At 44.1% G+C, this 21,498-nt stretch overlaps 1 protein-coding gene across 13 annotated transcripts in view; it reads right to left on the bottom strand.

Moving 5' to 3' along the window:
* The window catches only part of SYNE2 (spectrin repeat containing nuclear envelope protein 2), a 301,595-nt gene that overhangs the window by 45,365 nt on the left and 234,732 nt on the right, over positions 1-21,498 (bottom strand). For all 13 annotated transcript variants that reach the window (XR_004967589.1, XM_036309562.1, XM_036309545.1 and 10 more), the window contains 12 exons: positions 20,078-20,230; positions 16,412-16,582; positions 15,560-15,690; positions 14,154-14,358; positions 12,856-13,035; positions 11,696-11,824; positions 10,106-10,260; positions 9,848-9,992; positions 8,600-8,694; positions 7,100-7,334; positions 4,646-4,840; positions 1,561-1,686 (listed from right to left, as the gene is read on the bottom strand). Coding sequence is in view for 12 of the 13 variants with exons in the window: in XM_036309562.1 (XP_036165455.1) it covers positions 1,561-1,686; positions 4,646-4,840; positions 7,100-7,334; positions 8,600-8,694; positions 9,848-9,992; positions 10,106-10,260; positions 11,696-11,824; positions 12,856-13,035; positions 14,154-14,358; positions 15,560-15,690; positions 16,412-16,582; positions 20,078-20,230 (1,920 nt within the window). In the remaining variant the exon portion in view is untranslated. The remainder of the gene's footprint in view (positions 1-1,560; positions 1,687-4,645; positions 4,841-7,099; positions 7,335-8,599; positions 8,695-9,847; positions 9,993-10,105; positions 10,261-11,695; positions 11,825-12,855; positions 13,036-14,153; positions 14,359-15,559; positions 15,691-16,411; positions 16,583-20,077; positions 20,231-21,498) is intronic.

Here is a 21,498-nt window from a genome sequence, read left to right as displayed (position 1 = left end):
AAAATAAATAAGCAGCTACTTCAAATCAATAAGAAAACAGCCCAACAGAAAAATGAGTCGAGGATATAAACAGGCAATTCATAGAAGGCAAATCTGAAAAGGTGATAAACATGAAAGAAATATTGAACTTACTAGAAATTAAACTACAAAGAGATACCATCTCACCCCTATCAGACTATCAAAAGTTTTAAAAAACTGACAATACCAAGTGATTGGAGAAAGAATAAATTGTTTCCTATTGATATAACGCATCAACATAGCAGTGAGAATGAATGAGTTGTGGGTATCAACACTGATGACTCAAAATCATAATAAGGGGAAAAGGTTGCATTATATGTGTTATATAGTATGGTACTGTTCATGTAAAGTTTAAAAACAAAAGTAACACTTCTATATTTCATTGAGAACTACGGACACATGGTAAAATGATAAAAAAAAGTGCGTAAGCACGGTAAAAGAACAAATTCAGGGTTGTAAACACTTCCGGGGAGGGAACATACTTTGAAAATCATCCAGGACACTATAACTGTATTTGTGATGTTTTACTTTCCAGCTGAGTGATGGTTTTGTGGCAGTGTGTCATATCATTTGTTAGGTTAAAAATATTTTGCATGTCAGATATATTAAAATGAAGGGGGAAAAACGGATTTCTAGCACAGCTGACATATGAGACTACTTAGTTCTTCCTAATTATTTCAATTTGACTGAAGTCACTGAAGAAAACAAACAAAAAACAAGACAAAATACATTCCAAAAGGCTTTTGATGTCTTTTAAACATCAAACCTGCGAAGAGGGAAGAGACCCGGCAATTCCTGACCTGGAAATTTTACGGATGCAAATTCCTGTCTGCAAAGGCCTAAAACAGTGATGGTGAACCTATGACACGCGTGTCAGAGGTGACACGCGAACTCATTTTTCTTTGTTAAGTGGCATTTAAGTATATAAAATAAATATCAAAAACATAAGTCTTTGTTTTACTATGGTTGCAAATATCAAAAAATTTCTATATGTAACACGGCACCAGAGTTAAGTTAGGGTTTTTCAAAATGCTGACACACCAAGCTCAAAAGGTTCGCCATCACTGGCCTAAAATATGCAGAAATTTTTGCTAGTGTGATTTAATTAGGCAGAATACAGTTTGGAAGGTTTTATAAAAATGTTATAACTGAGCAAAAAAACTCAACCCACTGGCTTTTAAAAGAACCTGAATTCTTTAGTCATACTTGACTCTCATTTCAATGACACGGTCATTTGGTAAGGGGACAGCTTTCAATGTCGTCTCCGAGGCCACATCTTCCACCTCCGCGAGCCAGACAGAAAGAGGGTCTGAGTGAAACCACGAGGGTCCCAAAGGCTCTCATTGTCACAATGGGTCTCCAAAACCATGGGTTCTAATTCCTTCAGAGACCAGGATGCTTTGTTAGATAAAAGATAGGAAAAATGCTTTCCAGCTGAACATGAAAACTTGGTTCCAACACAGAAACGGAAAGGCAAACAAACTCGGCACCCCCCGGGGAAACAGCTGAGCGTGACCCCCCCGCCCCCTTGGCTTCCCGTACCTTAATCCGCTCTTTCTCTTTCTGCAGGTCCTCGTGAGGTTCTGGGAGAGGATCTTTACTTTGTGCCTTTAAAACGTGCAGCCTGCTTTTCAGCTCCTTGATTTTCTTTTCACACTGGTCCCAGGTCTATTTGAAAACAGCGTTGAGATTGGTAAGTACTTTGCTCCTTAAGAGTAAATGACAGAACCGGAACAGCTCATGTAATCCACGGAAGTGCGCTGCCTAATGTGTTTTTGTAGGTCACACAGAAACCCCCTTCCTTCCTTGAACAAACCATGGTCTAATAGAGGCAAAGGAACACCACTCTGGTTCAACACCTTTTTGCAGCTTCATGTGTGGCTCATTTCAACCATTGGGTTGGTTGGTTTTTGCTTCAAAATACAGCTGACCCTTGAATGACTCGGGGGGTGAGGGATGGTTAGGGGATCCCACCAAGAGGAATTGAAAATCCCCATGTGACTTAAGTTGACACTTGGTATCCACAGATTCCCAACTGAAGATGGAAAATAGTTTCCAATCCGCAGTTGGCTGAATCCACAGATGCAAAACCCAAGGACTCTGAGGCCTTTACATTTATTGAAAAAAAGGAGTGGACTGGTGCAGTGCAAACCCGTGTTGTCAACCGTATTTCTTCCTCCCTCCCCATGACCCTGGTCTATGTGATATTATTTCTATTTTGATACTGGAACAGTTCACATTTAAAAGGCTGCTCGAAGAACCCATCTTTAGCATTTACAGACTCAGGCATGCGCTGCCATAGCATCGTAAAACCAAAAGCACCATATCGACCACTTTTCTTGTCTTCTTTTCTAACGTCACTCCTCTGCTCTCTCTCTTCCCTTTCTCGTGGTTTGGGTTGGGCGGCCCTTACAGCCAAGCTTCACTCGCTCTCCATCTCTCACCCGTGCGCTGACAGCCACCTCCTGCTTAAAGCACTTCACCGTTTCTAAAGCATTTTCAACTTCACTGTCTTATTGTCATTGTAATAACCTTAGGAGACAGCACAAGTATTAGTATTATCACATTTAAAATGTGAAAACTGCCCTACCCAGTCTGGCTCAGTGGATAGAGCTTTGGCCTGAGGACCGAAGGGTCCCAGGTTTGATTCTGGTCAAGGGCATGTACTAGGTTGCAGGCTGGATCCCCGACCCTGGTAGGGGCATGTACAGGAGGCAACCAATTGATGTGTCTCTCTCACATCAATGTTTCTCTCTCTCTGTCTCTTCCCCTCCCTCCACTCTTTCTAAAAATCAATGGAAAAATATCCTTAGATGAGGATTACCAGGAAAAGGTAAATAATAAAATGTGAAAAATGAGGCTCAGAGAAACCTGACTGGCCAAGGAGATGAAGGTAGAGGCAGCTTAGTCGAGAGGTGCCCTAAGGCTGCAGGTGCCCCCATGCCCAGTGCCATTCTTTTGCACCATCTCTATTTCCTTTAACCTTACATTACTGAGCAACTAGTTGCCTGCATTTTCAAGTTCAGGGTGCTTACAATTGGTTCATTAGGGTAAGTTTCTACTGCTGAGGTGACTAACAGCAGACAAACATAAACTCAAACACTATTTTAATCCTCAGTACAACTGCTATAAACATACTTGGGTTGGCCCCATTCTATGGTGACAACTCATGTAAGGGGAGGCCACTGGTCCAGCAACATCAAGTCCCTGGAACACAACCAAGAAAGCAAAGCGAGAAACAAAACTCTTCTCCCCCACCAACCCGGTAACTGCAATTACCATCATGCTTTACAAACATGGCCGGAGCTCAACCAGTGTTTCTAGTTCATGAATTTTGCAGTCCGTATACCGAAGAAGGTTCAGACACTTTGTTCACAGGAGAGATGCTCAGGCCCTAACTCGGGACATATTTATTCTTCATTCAGAAAACCACCTCTGATAAGCTTGGTTATCTGGTTTCTCTCTCTCTCTCTCTCTCTCTCTCTCTCTCTCTCTCTCTCTCTCTCTCTCACACACACACACACACACACACACACACACACAATAGTGCAGCGGTTCTCAACCTGTGGGTCACGACCCCTTTGGCAGTCGAATGACCCTTTCACAGGGGTCGCCTAAGACCATCCTGCATATCAGATATTTACATTACGATTCATAACAGTAGCAACATTACAGTTATGAAGTAGCAACGAAAATAATTTTATGATTGGGTCACAACATGAGGAACTATATTTAAAGGGCCAGAAGGTTGAGAACCACTGCAATAGTGTAAAGAGGAGAGTGGGCTTATCAGGAGTAAGTATGCTCAGAGAAACAAAAAGTAAAAAATAGATAGCTTCATATTCTATGTAGCGAGAGGAAAACCATAAAAGCCACACGAGACCTCAAAGAGCACAGTAGTGTAGGGCCTAGGTTCAAAGCAGCTCAGAGTCCTTGAGAAAAACTTGGTATTTTAGCATAACAAAGTGATTTTCCTAATACTGACCAAGGAACCTTTCAGTTCTTAAAGATATGATCATAAATTATCTGTGAAGTTCATTTATATAAAAAATGCATTTCTGATGATAACAGAAAGATGAAGTATCACTGTGTTTATTTTCATATACTCTCGCCAAGGGCAGACCAAACGTGGAACATTCATTTCATATATGGAACTTCCACGGAATATTAATAAGTTCTCTGTTTTGCCTTGGCTGGGTCGCACAGTTGGTTAGAGTGTCATCCCGTTCACCAAAAGGCTGTGGGTTTGATTCCTGGGCAGGGCATATACCCAGGTTGTGTGTATGGGAGGCAACTGATTGATGTTTCTCTCTCACATGGATGTTTCTTTCTCTCTCTTCGGCTCTAAAATTAATAAACATATCTTTGGGTGAGGATTAAAAAAAGTTCTCTGTTTCATAAAAGTAAATATAAAATAGAACCTCAAGTATTTACATATTTAATACTGAGTTTTTAAAATGCTCTTATTATTCTTCTACATTCAGTAACTGGCAAGATTCATGGAATAGTGGGACCTTTGGAAAACTCACAATATCATCCCATAAGCATTCAAATTGTCACACAGCAAACAAACATTCTATGTACTGCATTTGAGTGTCATGAGTGGGAAAGTAAGTGGCGAGTTTACCTCTACGATGCTCTGGAAGTGTTTAATCATCTCTCCTACTTGGGTCTTTGTGTCCTTCCAGTTGTCCTGAAGCTGACTGATTCTCTTGTTAACAGACTCTTTACTTTCCGGGTTAGTTGTGCTCAGCAACTTCTCCCCAGCTTCCAAGGTTAGTTCATAGGTGGTTTGCCATCTCTCAAAATGAATTTCTTTATTCTAAAAAAAGGAAGAAAGTGACTTGCCTAAGCCATCTCAAACCTAGCTGATCAAAAGACCTGCTCCTCCTCCAGTCTTCCCTGACTTGGTCAGCAGCCCACTATTCACCACGATGCTCACAGCAGGAACCCAGAGTCATCTTGATTTAGATTTTTATTTACGTGCCACATCCAAACCATTAGTAAGTCTTGTAAATGCTACCCACAAACATACCCTTTTTTATCTTCACTGTGATCACTCTTGTCTTATCCATCCTAACAACTCGCCGAGACTACTGACATAGCCTAACTGGATCTGGCAGAATATTTTTCACAAAAAGGCCACAGCAATATTCCCTGCCCCACGTGCTCTTCCAGAACCTGTCACTGGCCATCCAGTGGCAGTGCCTGTCCCCTCCTCTTGACCCCGTGTGGGCACGCGTGATGGCTAAAGTCGACAGTGGGTGTGACACATGTGGCTTCCAAGGTGAGGTCTAAAAGGCACAGGGCTTCTCCCTGGATCTCTCTTTCTTGGGACATGGCCTTTGCAGCCACGAGCTGCCATGTAGGAAGTCTGGCTACCAGAGTTTCCATGTGGAGTGACCACAGGGAATGATGCTGTGGAGCCCAGCAGTTCCAGTTCCTAGCTGTCTGAGTCTTTCCAGCATAAGTTCCAGACACGAGAGTGAGCAGGCTGCCAGATGAGTCCAGCCCGAGCCATCACCTGACCGAAACTGCCTGAGACCCCCCACAAGAACGGCCTTGCTGAGCCCTGCCAGCCCCCAGAACTGTGGGAACTGTGGGAGGTAATCATCAATGATGGTTGCTATGCAGCAAGAGATGGGAAATATACCGGGTTCTTGCTTCTCCTTGGGCTGCTCCCCCATCCATCCTCCTCAGAGCAGCCAGAGGATCTTTAAAAGATACAAACAGAATCATGCTGCCCCCTCTTCCAACTGAAACTCCTCAGCGGTCTCCTCTTACACCGTGACTGTGATCCAGCTATCATGCCTTGCCTGTAAGACATTCCTCCCTGCCTGCGTCTCAAATTCATTTCCTGCCATCGTGGCCCCACTGGCTGGTCTCCTGTCATACCAGCCTTCTTTCTGTTCCTCTGCATCGATAAGCTTGTTCCCAGTGTGGGGAATTGGGACAGCCATTCCGTCTGTCTGAAAGGCTCCTTCCCCAGACTTTGCCTGGCTGGCTCCTTCTCATCACTCAGGCTCCAAAGATGTCACATTCCCAGAGATCGCCCATTCTAAAGGAGCCACCCAGCCCCTCCATTAGCTGCAGTTTAATGAAGTATACATGCCTTATTGCAATCAGGTATTTTCTTATTTATTAACTAGAAGCCCGTTGCACAAAGATTTGCGCAATAGGCCTTCCTTCCCCTGGCTGCTGGCACCAGTTTTCCTCCGGCACCCGGGACCCGGGCCTTTGGTCCGGCCGCAGGCTTGGCTTCTCCGCTGTGGCCACAGTGGAGAAGCCAAGCCTCTTCAGTCTTCAGTCCTCACTCCGTGCCTGCGTATGCAAATTAACTGCCATCTTTGTTGGGTTAATTTGCATAGTTGCTCTGATTGGCTGGTGGGCGTAGTGGAGTGACACCAATTTGCATGTTTCTCTTTTATTAGTGTAGATTTGTCTGACTGCCCCCATGAGTGTGGGAGTCCTCTCTTCATGCCCACCATACTTCAGCACTTAGAACAGTGACTGGCACGGAGCATGCGCTCAATAGCTGACGACTGGGAAGTGAATAGGGAAGTGCAGGGTTTCAGGAGGCTGGTGTTTCATTTTGCTGCATCCCTAGAGAGTGGTTCTCTAGCTCAATGGAACATGCCTGAGAACGGCCAACGAATGACTCTAGCCCTCTCTCTGCTCGTCAAGCACCTTTCTGATTGAAAACTTTGTTGCCTAAATGGATTAGCCCTTCACAAGTAAGCAGGAGTCCCACTGTAAACTACCACACCGGTGGCCAGGTTATATCTTACTTAGTACCTTAAAGGCTTGGGTGAGGTGAGTCTGTCACCCAAACTTCTCCCACTGGACCTACCCACCTCCACTCCTTCCCTACTCCCACAGCCCAGGAGAGCCTCACTACTTCTGGGTGGATGGAGGAGATTGGCTTTCTGACCCTGCAAGGCTAGGGATCTTAGCCCTCTGGCCTCCCCTTGCAGAGAGCACGCCTGCACCATGACATCTTCGAAAACCTAAAACCTGGAGGGGATGTATGTCTTCCACAGAATGACCCCCGTGGTTCCCACACTGCGGCTGCCCGGAGTACCTTCAGCTCATGGATCAGACGTCTGGTTTGGAAGAGACTGTGGCAGTCCTGGCTCCTGACCGCAGACAGCAGCTGGCTGGTGGCGGCGAGGAAGCGGAGCAAGTCCCCCTCCGGGGTGGAGAAACACCGCCACTGCCTCACCAGCGCAGCGACCGCTCGCTTCCTCTGCCGCACGCTCTGCGCGGCGCTCTGCCACCGGGCCTTCAGCTGCGTGAACTTCGAAACAAATGCCGGCCTTGGGAAAACAGAGGGTTAGGGAATCAGGACATGAACAGGTAGAAAAATAACTATCACAGCATCATAGAAACCCAGTTTTGCTATTGATATGTGCAATTTACACAAATAACAAACTTCTTAAGAACTTAGCGCCACTCCACTCACATACGATGGGGAACTTGGAGCAGGGCAGCATGTGGTTGGCAAAGATTTTTAGCGAAAGGTATTTGCATAGCACCTGGGTACTTTACACACAAGACAACCACTCCTTAAATGGGAGCTGTTTCAACAGCCATTATGCCAAATGCTGCACGGAAAACTACACACTGGATCGGAGGACACAGATGAGCAGCTGGGTATCTGGTAATGTTATCTATTATTGAGGGTTTTACTTCATGTAATTTCAGCAGTGAAAAACATGCTTCCTGCAGCTACTCAATCAGTTCCTTTCCAGATAAGTGACACCCTTCACATGAAAAACAAGGCCTTTTATTTGTTATGCAGAAAGTCATGCTTTGCTGTACTGATCAAACCAAAACCAGCTGATGATCCTGGAACTGGCTTCCTTACTTCCGAGCTGGGAAGAAATGGGCTTTAATTTCTTAGTTATGCTGAAAGATGCCGAGGTATATGGTGGTGATGGGGAGGGAAAACCATCCCTACCAGGACACTGGAGAAGTATTCAACAGGCCAGGGCACCTCTGGGCTGTCTGCCATGGGCACCTGTTGTGTGGCAGGTTCAGCTGTTGTCACCAGGATGGCCTAAGGGGCTCTGCTCAGCCTGAGTGGCACTGCCCAGCGGCCCCAATCCCATGTACACAGCACAGGGAGAAATCCGTCTTTCACAGCTGTGACAAAGCTACTTGCTAGGAATATTCAGAATTATTCTTTAAATAGCAAAACATCATGAGGCTGAAGGTAGAGAGGAAAACATTCTACAGAGAATCCTTTGAAGTAAAAAATCAGTAAACTGTACTTGACGAGTGGGTCTGTTCTGCTAACCCCACTTGCCTACCATAGGGGAGAGTGCCACCATGGTTTTTATGGCCCAGCAAGACCCTATCCTAACATTGTCCCAAGACTGCCCCGTGGTGGTCCGTCAACTGACGTGCCCACAGGAAACGGATGGGATCAAGATTCACATGGTGGAAGGCCTGCTCTGACTGCATTTCTTTCTCTCTCTCTCTCTCTCTCTCTCTCTCTCTCTCTCTCTCTCTCTCTCTCTCTCTTTCACACACACACACACACACACACACACACACACACACACGCCAGACAGCTTACCTCTTCTCTATTTCTGTTGTGTCCAAGAGTTGTAAGGACTGGGTGACATAGTAATCAGCAATTGTCTGGTTTATAGAAACTTCAGCTTCCAACATCTGTATGTGAATTAAAATATTAAATATCAGCTTGTAGAATTCATTTTATGAACCTGGACCTTATATTTCCTATTAAAATCTAAGCTCACGGAGGACACCTGAGGTGATCAGTTTTCAAATTGAGTCTAACTGCCAAAAATGCTCAACCATCACATCAACAGCACCTACAGATGCAATCTTAGAAGGAAAAGATCCAACAGTAACTATGGTTAATGCCTGTTTATTGGGCAGACTGCTGTTTGCTAGACACTATGTAAAACATGCATTATCTTATTTATTCCTCAAACTTTGGACTTAAGTCCTATTACAATGTCCATCTGAAGAGGAGGAAGCTAAGGTATGAAGTTCAGTAATTTATTTCTTGGTCACTCAGCTTTTTGGCTGGGAGGATTTCATTTTCATTGGATGACAACGTGACAATGCAGCCAAATCGGTTATGTTAGAAAGCTGTGGTGAACTAATCGTGCCCACTTTGAAGGGCAGGATCGACCTATAATCAGCAAGAATATTTCCAAACAAACATCAGCACAAGTGTGGGAAAGCTCCCCTGTGAAATTATTAATGAGGCAATTATAATTATACCAAGTTCTTCCCTATTTTAGAGAATTACTCGGTGAAAATGCAAAGATGAGCTGAGGTACTTCAACATGCTCTTGGTGACGTGGTATGTTTGCATTCTGTGGAAGCAAAGTGGTGCTAGAAGACTGCACTTACTGCAGAAAATCTAGGAGTTCTGTCATTAATAAAATGGAGCAATAAAACAAAATGTTGAAAGTTGTGAAACGTGTTAAGAATTTTGCACATGATCAACTGACAACAGGATTAGACATACACTGACAGGTACTCTGTATTTTATCTAAATCCATCTTTCCCTGCCGTAGCCGGTTTGGCTCAGTGGATAGAGCATTGGCCCACACACTGAAGGGTCCTGGTTCGATTCCGGTCAAGGGCATATACTCGGTTGCAGGCTTGATTTGTGTGTGGGGGAGGCAACCAATCTCTCTCACTTCAATGTTTCTTTCTCTCTGTTTCTCCCCCTCCCTCCTACTCGCTCTAAAACATTTAATGGAAAAATATCCTCGGGTGAGGATTAACAAAAATAAATAAATCCATCTTTCCCTGCCCCTGCCCCAGGGTGAGGGGCACAGGTTACCTCATATGCCTTCTGCTGCCCCAGGAGAGCTGGAAGGCTGTCGGCGATGCTTGTCTTGAGCGTCTCTTCTATCTTCTCCAAAAGGCGGACCCACTTTTCACAGCAGTAAAGAAACTGTTCATGTAATCTGATTCCCTGAAGCTCACTAAAGAGGTTTAAAAACAAATAAAACAGAGCCATACAACGTTGACATTGCTGAGCTCAAGCTGTTCATTTTACCAGAACTGAAAGGGAGCAGGGACGATGGGCTGTTCTGACCTGCAGCGCTCCAGCGCCGTCGCCGTGGCGCGAATCCACTGCCGGTTCATGTCTTTCAGTGTCTTTACAGCCACGTCGCTGAGTGGGAGCCCGAGGCTCACTTCATTCAGCTGCTCGGCCTCAGGCGAGTGGGCTGCCAGTGCGAGCACAGGATTCTATTAAAAAAGGAAACCGATTCCAGATGTGAGGGTAACAACGAGATTCCACCTGGTGGAAAGGTCGCAGAGATGCTGCGGACCATCCTCATCTGAAAGAGGAGGGGACACTGGGGCCTCCGTGTGCAAATGACTTGCCCACCGTCAAATCGCTAGTTGGTGTTAGAACCCAGGTCTCTCAATAATGTGGCTTTTCTAGAACAACAAGCTGCACATACAGCCAGAACCTAGTCAGCCCAGGAAATAGACAGTGGTCTCAGATTTTGTTTTTTTTTTTTTTTTTTTTTTTTATATTTTAATGATTTTTTACAGAGAGGAAGGGAGAGAGATAGAGAGTTAGAAACATCGATGAGAGAGAATCATCGATCAGCTGCCTCCTGCACATCTCCTACTGGGGATATGCCCGCAACCCAGGTACATGCCCTTGACCGGAATCGAACCCGGGACCTCTCAGTCCGCAGGCCGACGCTCTATCCACTGAGCCAAACCGGTTTCGGCAGATTTTGTTTTTGAGGAAGGTGAAAATAAGCTTTTTCATTTTTTATTTTTAAAAGGACCCATTCTGGACCTTCAAATCCCATTTGGTCTGCCAACAATTTGACCTTCAACAGATCATGCAGTTTACCCATAAGTCGCATGAAAACGCAATCCTTAAAATACTAGTAAAGCATGGTACCCAAACATCTGCATTTTGGTAGAATGTGAAATGATAGAAGAATTCGAACTCATCAAAATTTTATTTTTAAAATGATATCCCAGGGACAGCCTCTAGGTCGAAATATGTAAAGCAAACATCCGTTACAATACCCACACTGTCACTACGGAACTCTGCTCTGACAGTCCAGGTCAGCCAACTCCTTCTGTGAACCGCTAGACCATAAACATTTTAGTCTTTTATGGGTTACAGTCACCTCTGCCCCGTAGCATGAAAACTCCAACGAACAACTCGTACATGGAAGGGAATGAGTGTGTGCCCTGGGCTCCTGACTCCTGATCCAGGTTATGTGGATTGGTACTTAGGAGTATGCAGGAGCCAGTATTCTTTAAATCTCCCACTCATTTATGTTAACTAAGCTAATAAATGAAAAAATATATATAATTAATTTAATAGGGTATTTTACTTTCGGTCTTCAACTAATCAGAAAAATCTAATCACCATAGCGAATTCCTAGATTATTCTAGTTAACTAAAGCTAATTAGTAAAGACATCAAAAGTTAAAAATCTACTAAAATTACTGTGGCATATTACTAAAATAGATCCCTATGTTGTCATACTTTTCTAGAAGTTAGGGAAAATAGGACAACAATGAATGATATGTAGATTGCCATGTGTAAGAGTTATGATAGAAACAGATTTTATAGTGTGACCGTAATTAGCTTATGTTTTATCCTATGCTGAGTCTAAGCACTTAGAAATGATAAATATTGGCAATACCAGGAATGAGTCGGGATTTCCTTCTTTTTCCTGTTGGTAGAGTTTATCCAAATTCTCTTCTTCATGTGTAATACGACCTTTCAAAGATTCCAACCGGTCCCCAAAATCCTTAAACTGTGATAGAACAAACTAGGGCAAGAGAAGTTTTCATTAGAGACAATTGCATATCGAACAGAATTAGGCACAGCCTTGGGAGCTGATGGAAGTCCAAACTGTTTTCACCCCCCCCACCCCCCACGTAGCGCATTACTGTCTTGAATATTCAGAGGACTCCTGATTTCCCCTCTGTGCCTTTGGCAAAGCACTGAGCCTCCAGGGATGGATGGCTCACCTGCTTGAGGGACTATGCAGAGGAAGGTCAGTATGTACTCTGCTCCCTCAGTCCTGCTAGTTAAATATTTTTTCCCCTGCTGCTATTGAGATATGACACTGGATGGGCTGGCTTTAGCTCAGCGGTTCCTTCGCATACAGAGATATGACACTGGAGTTCCATGGCCTTCTGTGCAGCTTTTTGACAGTGCATGCACAAAAAATTCTTCAAAAAATGAATGCCACCCTAGCCAGTTTGGCTCAGTGGATAGAGCGTTGGCCTGCAGCCTGCAGGGTCCTGGGTTTGATTCTGGTCAAGGGCACATACCTTGGATGCAGGCTCCTCCCCGGCCCAGGCCCTGGCGCAGGAGGCAACCAATCGATGTGTTTCTCTCACATGGATATTTCTTTCTGTCTTTCCCCCTCTCTTTACTCTCTCTAAAAAATCAATGGGAAAATATTCCTGGGTGAGGATTAAAAAAAAAAAAAGTGAATGCCGAATCCAACAAATGGCCTATGGCTCAATTACCCTACTTGGAGATCCAAATAACTGTTGAGATCTGAACAGTGTATGAAATATATGACTTCTTAAACTAACACATTCAACAAAGAAGAAATGGGTGCTTAAGACCTGCCCATTGCCCATGCGATGGAAAAATCACCTACTTAAAGAATCATGTCAAATGGCAGATACTTTCAGGGGCAGCTTTACTCTGTAGTTGCCCTAACGGGCCCACAAAACACGAGTTGCCCTAACGAGCACGGATTACTATCACTTCATAGGACATAAGGAATTAAGGGCGATGGGCAAATGTCCACGACTACAACTTGAATGAAAAAAGAAGATGAACCTCAAATTCATTTGCTTTCACAAGCAGCATCTTTTCCAAGTAGGAAGCTCTCTGGAGGGAGTGCCGCTGACCAGAGAGGAGCACGTGGGTGTCCGACTCCGCGGGTTGTGGGAGGCGATCCAGGAGAGTGGAGTTTTGGACAAAGGCTTCTTTTGTCTTCTGCACATCACACTGCAGTTGCTAGAGAAGAAAAGGTGATCCCCCAACATCTCCTCCTCCTTTCACCGCAGGAATCCCCCACTCCCTCTGCCTCCGCATCTGGGAGACTTTCTGCCCTGAAACTGTCAGCATGGCTTTTTATTGTTTACCTTAAAAAGCTGAAAAAGCGAGGCTTTGTTTACCTGACGCACATCACTGGTGCTGCTCTGAAATCTGCCGGTTCGGGGAGAAAACTGACCACTGACCCATAGGGTTGGGGCTTCTAGTTTTTAGAAACTGGAGACCACCTGGGTGAGTCCTGTGTGTTATGCCTTTAATCGTCGAACATTTTAGGAATCTGCTTTAATGGCATTTTAAGGATCAATGCAATCCTGTCCTTTGAGGCTTTGTGACATAAGTGGATTTACTTGCAGAGACTGTAGAATCTCACTAACCAGGCTGATTTTAAGGCTCCTCTGGAAATACTGTGTGTGTGGGTGTGTTTTTTGGTTTTCTTTCTTAAAGAACAGGCCAGGTAGAAGCTGATCAGAAATACAGACCACATCTGTTGGATTCCTGTCATTCATTAAATTGGTTAATACTTTTTGATTTGTCCTATAGTATCAGAAGATACGGAAGGCAGCTGGTCACCCAGCTTAAAACTTGAAAGTAGTCGCTTTCTGGGCCTTCATCAACACAACAGGATAAAACCACAGAGGGAACGTACAGCTCTTAAACATAGTCTACCTGTCCCTGTAACTACAGAAAAGCCCCATCGACATGGAGGCGAGTCCATAATTATCTTTTTTCCATGATTATTTCTAAAGCAAGAGATTCCACATCTATTATTCTTAGGTCACCATATTCAGTTGAGATACTTTTGCTTTATTTGAGACTTTGCATGAGGCGTTGGCTTTAGAGATTTACCTGCTGGAGTGACAGGGAAGACTTGGAACGAGGTGGTGACAGGTGCCCCCAACCCAGCTCCCTGCTGCCTGCTGTCCAGACCTGGCCTCTGAGCCTCCACCTGGCCCCCCGAACCCCCCACATCCCAGTCTCATCCGTGTCCAACACAGCCTGCGCATGCACTCCTCTGTCCTCGCGCTCGGTCCAGTCCCTGGGTCTTACCCCTTGGCTTCCCCAATGGGCTTGGCACCCACCTTTATGTCCTGCAGGGCCGGGGTCAGGATCTCTGCCAGGTTGTTTCCAGACATGTTGATGTTTGCAAGCTGGTGGTACTGTGCTTCCTGCTGGTCCAGCCTCGTTACAGCCTCAGTGTGAGCACTGGTATAGGCCTCCCAGAGCTGCAGCAGAGCCTGGGCCGTCTGCAACTGCTCTGCAATGTCGTGGTTCACCTGGGTCCACCTGTCAGGGCAACATGAACAGGTCCCCAATCCCATCCTTTCCCTTGCAGCAAAAGCTCAATGCACTCTCCCGGATTGCTAAGACAACACTGTTAAATACCTTTTTTATTAATTGCACCATCACTATCTAAACCAGTGATTCTCAACCTTCTGGCCCTTTAAATACAGTTCCTCATGTTGTGACCCAACCATAAAATTATTTTCGTGGCTACTTCATAACTGTCATGTTGCTATTGTTATGAATTGTAATGTAAAATATCTGATATGCAGGATGGTCTTAGGTGACCCCTGTGAAAGGGTCGTTCGACTGCCAAAGGGGTCGAGACCCACAGGTTGAGAACCGCTGAAAACAGAAGTCCGAACTTGAATATTTACCCGACTTTATAATTCTTAACAAAAATGACAAAATTTGTGATTGGCAAGGACTATCTATTGTAGTATGGGTGTCCCTTAGGCAGACGTGGAGAAAGCACTGACTGTGCGCCTGATGAAACAGCTCCACATGGGAGGGGCTCCTATTGATAGAGCTGGGTCTTTAAGGAAGCCTGTTTAAACTGTGTTTATGACAAATTTATTCTCCAATTACAAAAGCCACACCCATTCCTAACATAAGAGTGGGGGTAAGGGGAATTGCTCTCACTCTATATGCAGACTGTAGCTTACCTTTCTCTCCCATCACTAAAGCAGCTTGAGACCAGCTTCCATATCGCATTCAATAAAATAAAAGACTTGCCATTAACTAGGGCCACACCTCTTAAGGAGCTTCCTACCACACAGGCTTCATCAAGAATCAGTTCCCTGAAGGTATTCTAACATCCCCTTTTCTTCCAGGTCTAATGTTTCCTGTGGCAAAGACCTCCCATCTGGCCCGTCTCTTAGTCTGTTTCTGCCCGGGGCATTGGTGTCCCTGAGGATTACACTGGGCATGTATTCTGACAAATAGTAGCCTTCTACTCTGGGGCTGTAATCATGGTATTTCCAAATTGATTACACCAGACGCTTGAACAGGGTGGGTAAGAGCCTTCACGACATGAAATCGTACATGAATTAGATCCTTCAAACCAGTAGAGGCCAGAAGAGTATGAAACCAGTCATCTCAGATGATTAAGATTAGACTGTCCAATGCCCATGACACTTCACTCAATGCAGGTCATTAAGATAACGGATCTGTTATTCAAATTGTATCTTAACACAGTAAGTACCTGGTGTGAGTATGATGGCGTTTCTCTTCGATTATCTCAGCAATTGAGGGGCAGGAACCTTTGAGTTTTCCAATAACCTCCTGGAGCTTCTGCCAGCGCCCTTCACTGCTCTCAGCTTCGTCCTGAAGAGACTGAGAGAACAGAGCAGGGGTGTTAGTTTCCGAATGGCCTGGCCAATTCCAGAGAAGGCAGCAGCTTCTCAACACCTTCTCTGTGTCACAGTAATAGGAACACAAACCTTGATAAGATTGGGACAAATTATTAAAACTGTGAGTAAGAAAACAACTGAGAAAGTATTATTTTATTCGAGACAAAAACTCTTAAAGCAGTGATGGCGAACCTATGACACGCGTGTCAGAGGTGACACGCGAACTCATTTTTTTGGTTGATTTTTCTTTGTTAAATGGCATTTAAATATATAAAATAAGTATCAAAAATATAAGTCTTTGTTTTACTATGGTTGCAAATATCACAAAATTTCTATATGTGACACGGGACCAGAGTTAAGTTAGGGTTTTTCAAAATGCTGACACACCGAGCTCAAAAGGTTCGCCATCACTGTCTTAAAGTGTACTTAAAAAAGAAACCCACCCAAACCCAAAACCTTACGTTGCAAAATAATATGAACATTAAAAATGAAGAAAAATTCAATGTGAACTTTGACAAAGTTTCACTCCTTTGGCTCATGTGATTCATTCTGGAATTTCAAGTTATACTTCTGGTGCTGGTGTTTAAAATACTATTTTGTGCTTCTCTGTTAAGAGCCCAGATGCAATTGTGTCCGTGACTGCGCTTGCTTCCACTGGAGATCACCTGCCACTAAAATGCCGTGCCAAGACCTGGTTAGTTTACCTGAAGGTTCTGCACCTGGCACTTCAGGGCCTCCAATGACAGAACCACAGGCTTGCTGTGCTCCATGCAGTACCCGAATCGAACAGTCATCATGTTCACGTCATCAGAGAGTTTATCGTAGATCTTCCACTCCTGTAGGAGGGGCTGCATGGAGGTCTTGAGCTCACTGACCTATATGAAAAGGGGAAGCACATTTAGCAATGCATTGGGAAGAGGCTCTATCATCATTTTTTTTTTCTTCCTAAGGACTCTACCCATCACTTAGGCATTTCAATCTGAAAGTATTGGAGGAGCTTCGGTGACTAACTGGAGGCGGGAAGGGTAGACCAATGAACAAAAACTATCAGAGACGGCTACGTTTTACGGTAGAACAGGCAAATGGAAAAGAGCCCTGGGACCAGAAGGATCAGCATGGAGAGCGTTCAGCTGAGGGAGGGGCAGCCCCGGGACAGAACACAGGGAGGAATCAGAATCTGTGAGTGTACTGGCTTCCACATAAAAAGTTGGCGTAATTTCTGGTGCTCTTAAGGGTAACCCCTTAGAATTATAATGATAGCTTCCCAGAGAAGAAATGCCACATGTGGTCTGAGGGAGAGGAGAAAACCACTGAGCAAAATTCATTACACTAAAGCACGAAGCGGAATAGCCAGCAGAACAGCATTCACTGAGTGCTGCAAAGGCATCACTACGAAGGTAGAAAAGAGAGAGTAGGTATCATCGTCCCCGTTTTATAGACTAGAAAACTGAGGCTTAGAGAGGTTAAGTGCCTGCCCTAGGTCACCAGGAAAGATAATGGTGCGGCCAAGATCTTTATTCGGACAGAGAATGCAAAGCTCTTGCTCTTAAACACTAGGCTATATTGACTCTGGAGAGCTTCTAGATGGACAATTTAGGTCTTTGTCCTTTGTATTATTTAAAAACAATAGCTTTAGCTCTAGCTGGTTTGGCTCAGTGAATAAAAGAGTATTGGCCTGGGGAGTGAAGGGTCCCGGGTTCGATTTTGGTCAAGGGCACATGCCTGGGTTGTGGGCTCAATCCCCAGTAGCGGATGTGCAGGAGGCAGCCAATCAATGATTCTCTCTCATCATTGATGTTTCTATCTCTCCCTCTCTCTTCATCTCTAAAATCAATATATTAAAAAACAAAAATGGTAAGCTTTACTCTGTAATTACTTCTAGAATATTTTCATCATTCCCCCAAAGAAACCCCATACCCATTAGCAGCCACTCCTCATTCTTCCCCCCAAACCTCCTCCAGATACTAATCTACTTTCCATCTCTATAGGTTTGCCTATTCTGGATATTTCACATAACGGACTCATATAACAAGGCCATCAATGTTGTAGCATGTATCAGGACTTCGTTCCTTTTTATGGTTGAATAATATTCCATTGTAGGAACATACCACATCCATTTATCAGTTGATGGACATTTTGGCTATTATGAATCACGCTTCTACGAACATTTGTGTACACATTTCTGATGTGGACATATGTTTTAATTTCTCTTGGGTTAGGTACTCAGAAGTGGAAATGCTGAGTCATATGGTAACTCTATGCTTAACCATTTGAGGAATTGCCAGGCTTTTCCGAAGTTGTTGCACAATTTTACATTCGCCTTCAGTGTACTTGCTATCATCCTGCTTTTTGTTAAAGCTATCCTAATAGGTATGAAGTAATATTTCATTACGGTTTTGATTTGAATTTTCTTGATGGTCAGTCATATGGAGCATCTTTTCATGTGCTTATTGGCCATTTGTATATCTTCTTTAGAGAAATGTCTACTTAGACTATTTGCTCATTTTTTTCATTTGGATATTTGTCCTTTCATTATTGAGTTATAATAATTCATTATGTATTCTAGATACAAATCTTTTGTTAGACATAATTTGCAAATATTTTCTCTCATTTTGCGGTTTGTCCTTTTATATTTTTTAAAAAATATTTTTATTGATTTCAGAGAGGAAGGAAGAGGGGGAGAGAGATAGAAACATCAATGAGAATCATTGATCGGCTGCCTCCTGCACCCCCCACACTGGGGATCGAGCCCACAACCCCAGCATGTGCCCTAGACCAGAATTGAACCTGGGACCCTTCAGTCTGCAGGCTGACGCTCTATCCACCAAGCCAAACCGGCTAGGGCATGTCCTTTTACATTTTTGATGGTGTCCTTTGAAACATAAGTATTTAATTTTGAAGAAGTCCAACTTATTTGTTGTTGTTTTTTTGGGGGGGAGGGGGAGGAGGTATTGTCTGAGCTTTTGATGTCCTATCTAGGAAACCAATGTCTAATCCAAAGTCATGAACATTCACAGCTATGTTTTCTCCTAAGTTTGCAGTTTATCTCTTAGATTTACATTTTTGATCCATTTTGAGTTAATTTTTGTATGTGTTGTGAATGAAGGGATGTAACTTCATTCTCTTGTATGTAGATATCCAGTTGTCTTAGTACAATTTTTTGAAAACACTATATTTTCCCACTAAAATTGTCTTGCATCCTTGTCAAAAATCAATTAACCATAAACACGAGGGTCTATTACTGGACTCTGAATTCTATTCCATTTATCTATATGTCTATCCTTACGCTAGTACTATCTGCAGGCTTTTTACATGCATTCTCTAGTATTTTTTCCCTCTACATTTTTATTTTATTGTAATTTACTGTATTCTAATTATCTGCTCAAGTGTTTCCTCCAGGAGCCTGTGAACTCTTTAAGGGTAGAACCCATCTATTTTCTCGTTTACCTCTGTGTCCTCGGCAGTGAGACCAGTGCCTCGCAAAAGACATGTTTAACAAATGCCTCGCACACAAGATATGTACAGCTCAACCCTATTTTCCTGCTTGGGTTCCGGGGGAGGAGTGAAGCTGAGGGTCACCTATGGATTTCATTCACACAGGTTATCCCCAACTCCCTCTGGGACAAGTGGTTAAATGTAGACTTTAGTAGATGATAAATAATCCACTTGGACTATCTGGGAACTATGGACACACCTATAACTGGTTAGTATTCACACTTTCCTTCCTCCATTTGTGGGGGAACGTCAGTCAGGTGGCAAGTCTAGAGGTGCCTGTCCTTTCTCTTTCGGCGCTCTCCTCCGGAAGGGGTAAATGCAGACTCGGACATGCCTTTCGTAAAAGGACTGGATGTCCTCACTCTTCCTCTCTTCTCTCTTCTCCCCACATGGCCTGTTTCTCCCCACCTGTGGAGTTCTCCCTGTGCTGACCAAGCTTCTAGCGTAAGAGAGAATGTTCCAGACAGGCCCGGTCTCTCCGAGGCGCCTGCCTGCCTGTGGGGATCTGAGCTGCTGCTTCACAGCTGCTCCTGTTGTCTGGCCAGGACACATTGCCAGGTGCTCTGCTTGGTTTGGGGGATGAAGACATTTTTGTCTGTGAGTACATGAGACAAAACAAAGATAACCAAGTAGACTTCTAGATTGCCCATGATGCTGGGATTGGTGGTTTTGCCTCTAATTATCCAGTGCAAAAAAAAAAAGGGGGTGGGGAGGGGAAAGGACTTGAAATGCTTTTCTTACTTCATTTCAGTAATTTTCTCAGCAAGTTTTCAGCTTTTCGTCTGGAGCAAGCCTCCACAATTAAACAAGAACAAAAAAAAGATAAAAGACGAATATGTGAAGAGAAATAGTGACCTTCCAATGAATTCTAGTACCTGGCTGATAACACTGTTCCTCTTTTGAAATAACTCGTCGATTCTGGATGCTGTGTCTTCTAACAGTGGCACTGTCCCACTCTCCGAAATCAGGCAGCTTTGTCTCAGCTCATCCAGTGCTTTGGATTTCATTGCAAGTTGATTTTCTATATCCTAGAGGGCAAAAGAAAACCGTTTTCATATGTACAATATCACAAAACAATAAGGCGTAAGAGACAGGAGTTTGTTTCCTCAAGCAAAAATGACCTGAGAGTATATAATTAATTAACACTACACCAAAGACATTCATCATAACACTCCAGTTTTTATAATGAATAATTACAATATAAATTGATACGATTACAGTATGAACTTTTATAATAATTTCAACTATTAGAGGGATCTAGATTTGAGAAGAGTCCAGGCAACAAGTCTTTATCATCGTGGTACATGACAAAGAGGCCAGCAGCCTAGGGCCCACCCATGTCCACCCTGTACTGGCTGTTGGACCAGGCATTTAAGTCATCAAACTCCCAGGTCGGCACTTTCCCATTTGGAAAACAGTGATGATACCCCATGTTGTACAGAGCTTGGAACTCAAGTGGAGCCGGGTGGCCTCTGGGGGTGGGGTGGCACTGAGCTGTGGACTGTAGGCTCCCAGTCAGGAGGTATGTGGGATCTGAGGTGGCTGCCAAAATTCTGAAGTGGAAGTGGCTGGTTAGAAAACAGGGTTTGAAAAGCTCTTATAGTGAGTGGTGTCGCTGCTCACACAGCATGGCCCGCATTGTTCTGGAACCTTCTAGGCAGAGCTGCGGCCAGGTGATCAGGGCTTTGGTTCTGGGCAGCAGGGGCAGGCGTGGGCAGCCAGAGGGACAGCTGAGTGTATTCCAGGAGTGGCACAGCTGGGCAGTGCGTATGGAGGATTAATCTACATCTGGGCGAGGGCACCTCAAAGATTAAGTGACCTGGTCAATGGCAACTAAACAAACACGGGCACGGCCTCATCCCAAGTGGGATTTGGACAGCGGTTCCAAGGGACAAGCAGTCCTTTTAGAACACGTTACACAGCAGGTAACAGAGGGTCCTTTCCTCGGAAGAAACAGAATACTCAAAATCGGTGAAACTTCAGGGTAATTTTGTGAATATTTGATGCATTTTTAAAAGAGACATAACAATTGGAAAACACCACATTCAAAATTCCCTTTGAACATTTTCTCCTTAGGAGTAATAGTCAAACCTCTTAAGAATAACGATAACTGTGCATTGTTATCAACCAAAGAACTTGCATGAATATACATGCATAACCCATGGATACAGATAACAGTGTGGTAAAGGCCTGGGGAGGGGGTGGGGTGGGCTAGATGGGGTCAATGGGAGGAAAAAAGGGGACATATGTAATACTTTCAACAATAAAGATTAAAATAAAATAAGCCCCCCCCCCC

This window comes from Myotis myotis, unplaced genomic scaffold (genome assembly GCF_014108235.1).
Source record: "Myotis myotis isolate mMyoMyo1 unplaced genomic scaffold, mMyoMyo1.p scaffold_m19_p_1, whole genome shotgun sequence".
Lineage (NCBI taxonomy): Eukaryota > Metazoa > Chordata > Mammalia > Chiroptera > Vespertilionidae > Myotis > Myotis myotis.
Note: the sequence above shows the minus strand (reverse complement) of the source record. Positions and strands in the feature narration are given on the sequence as shown.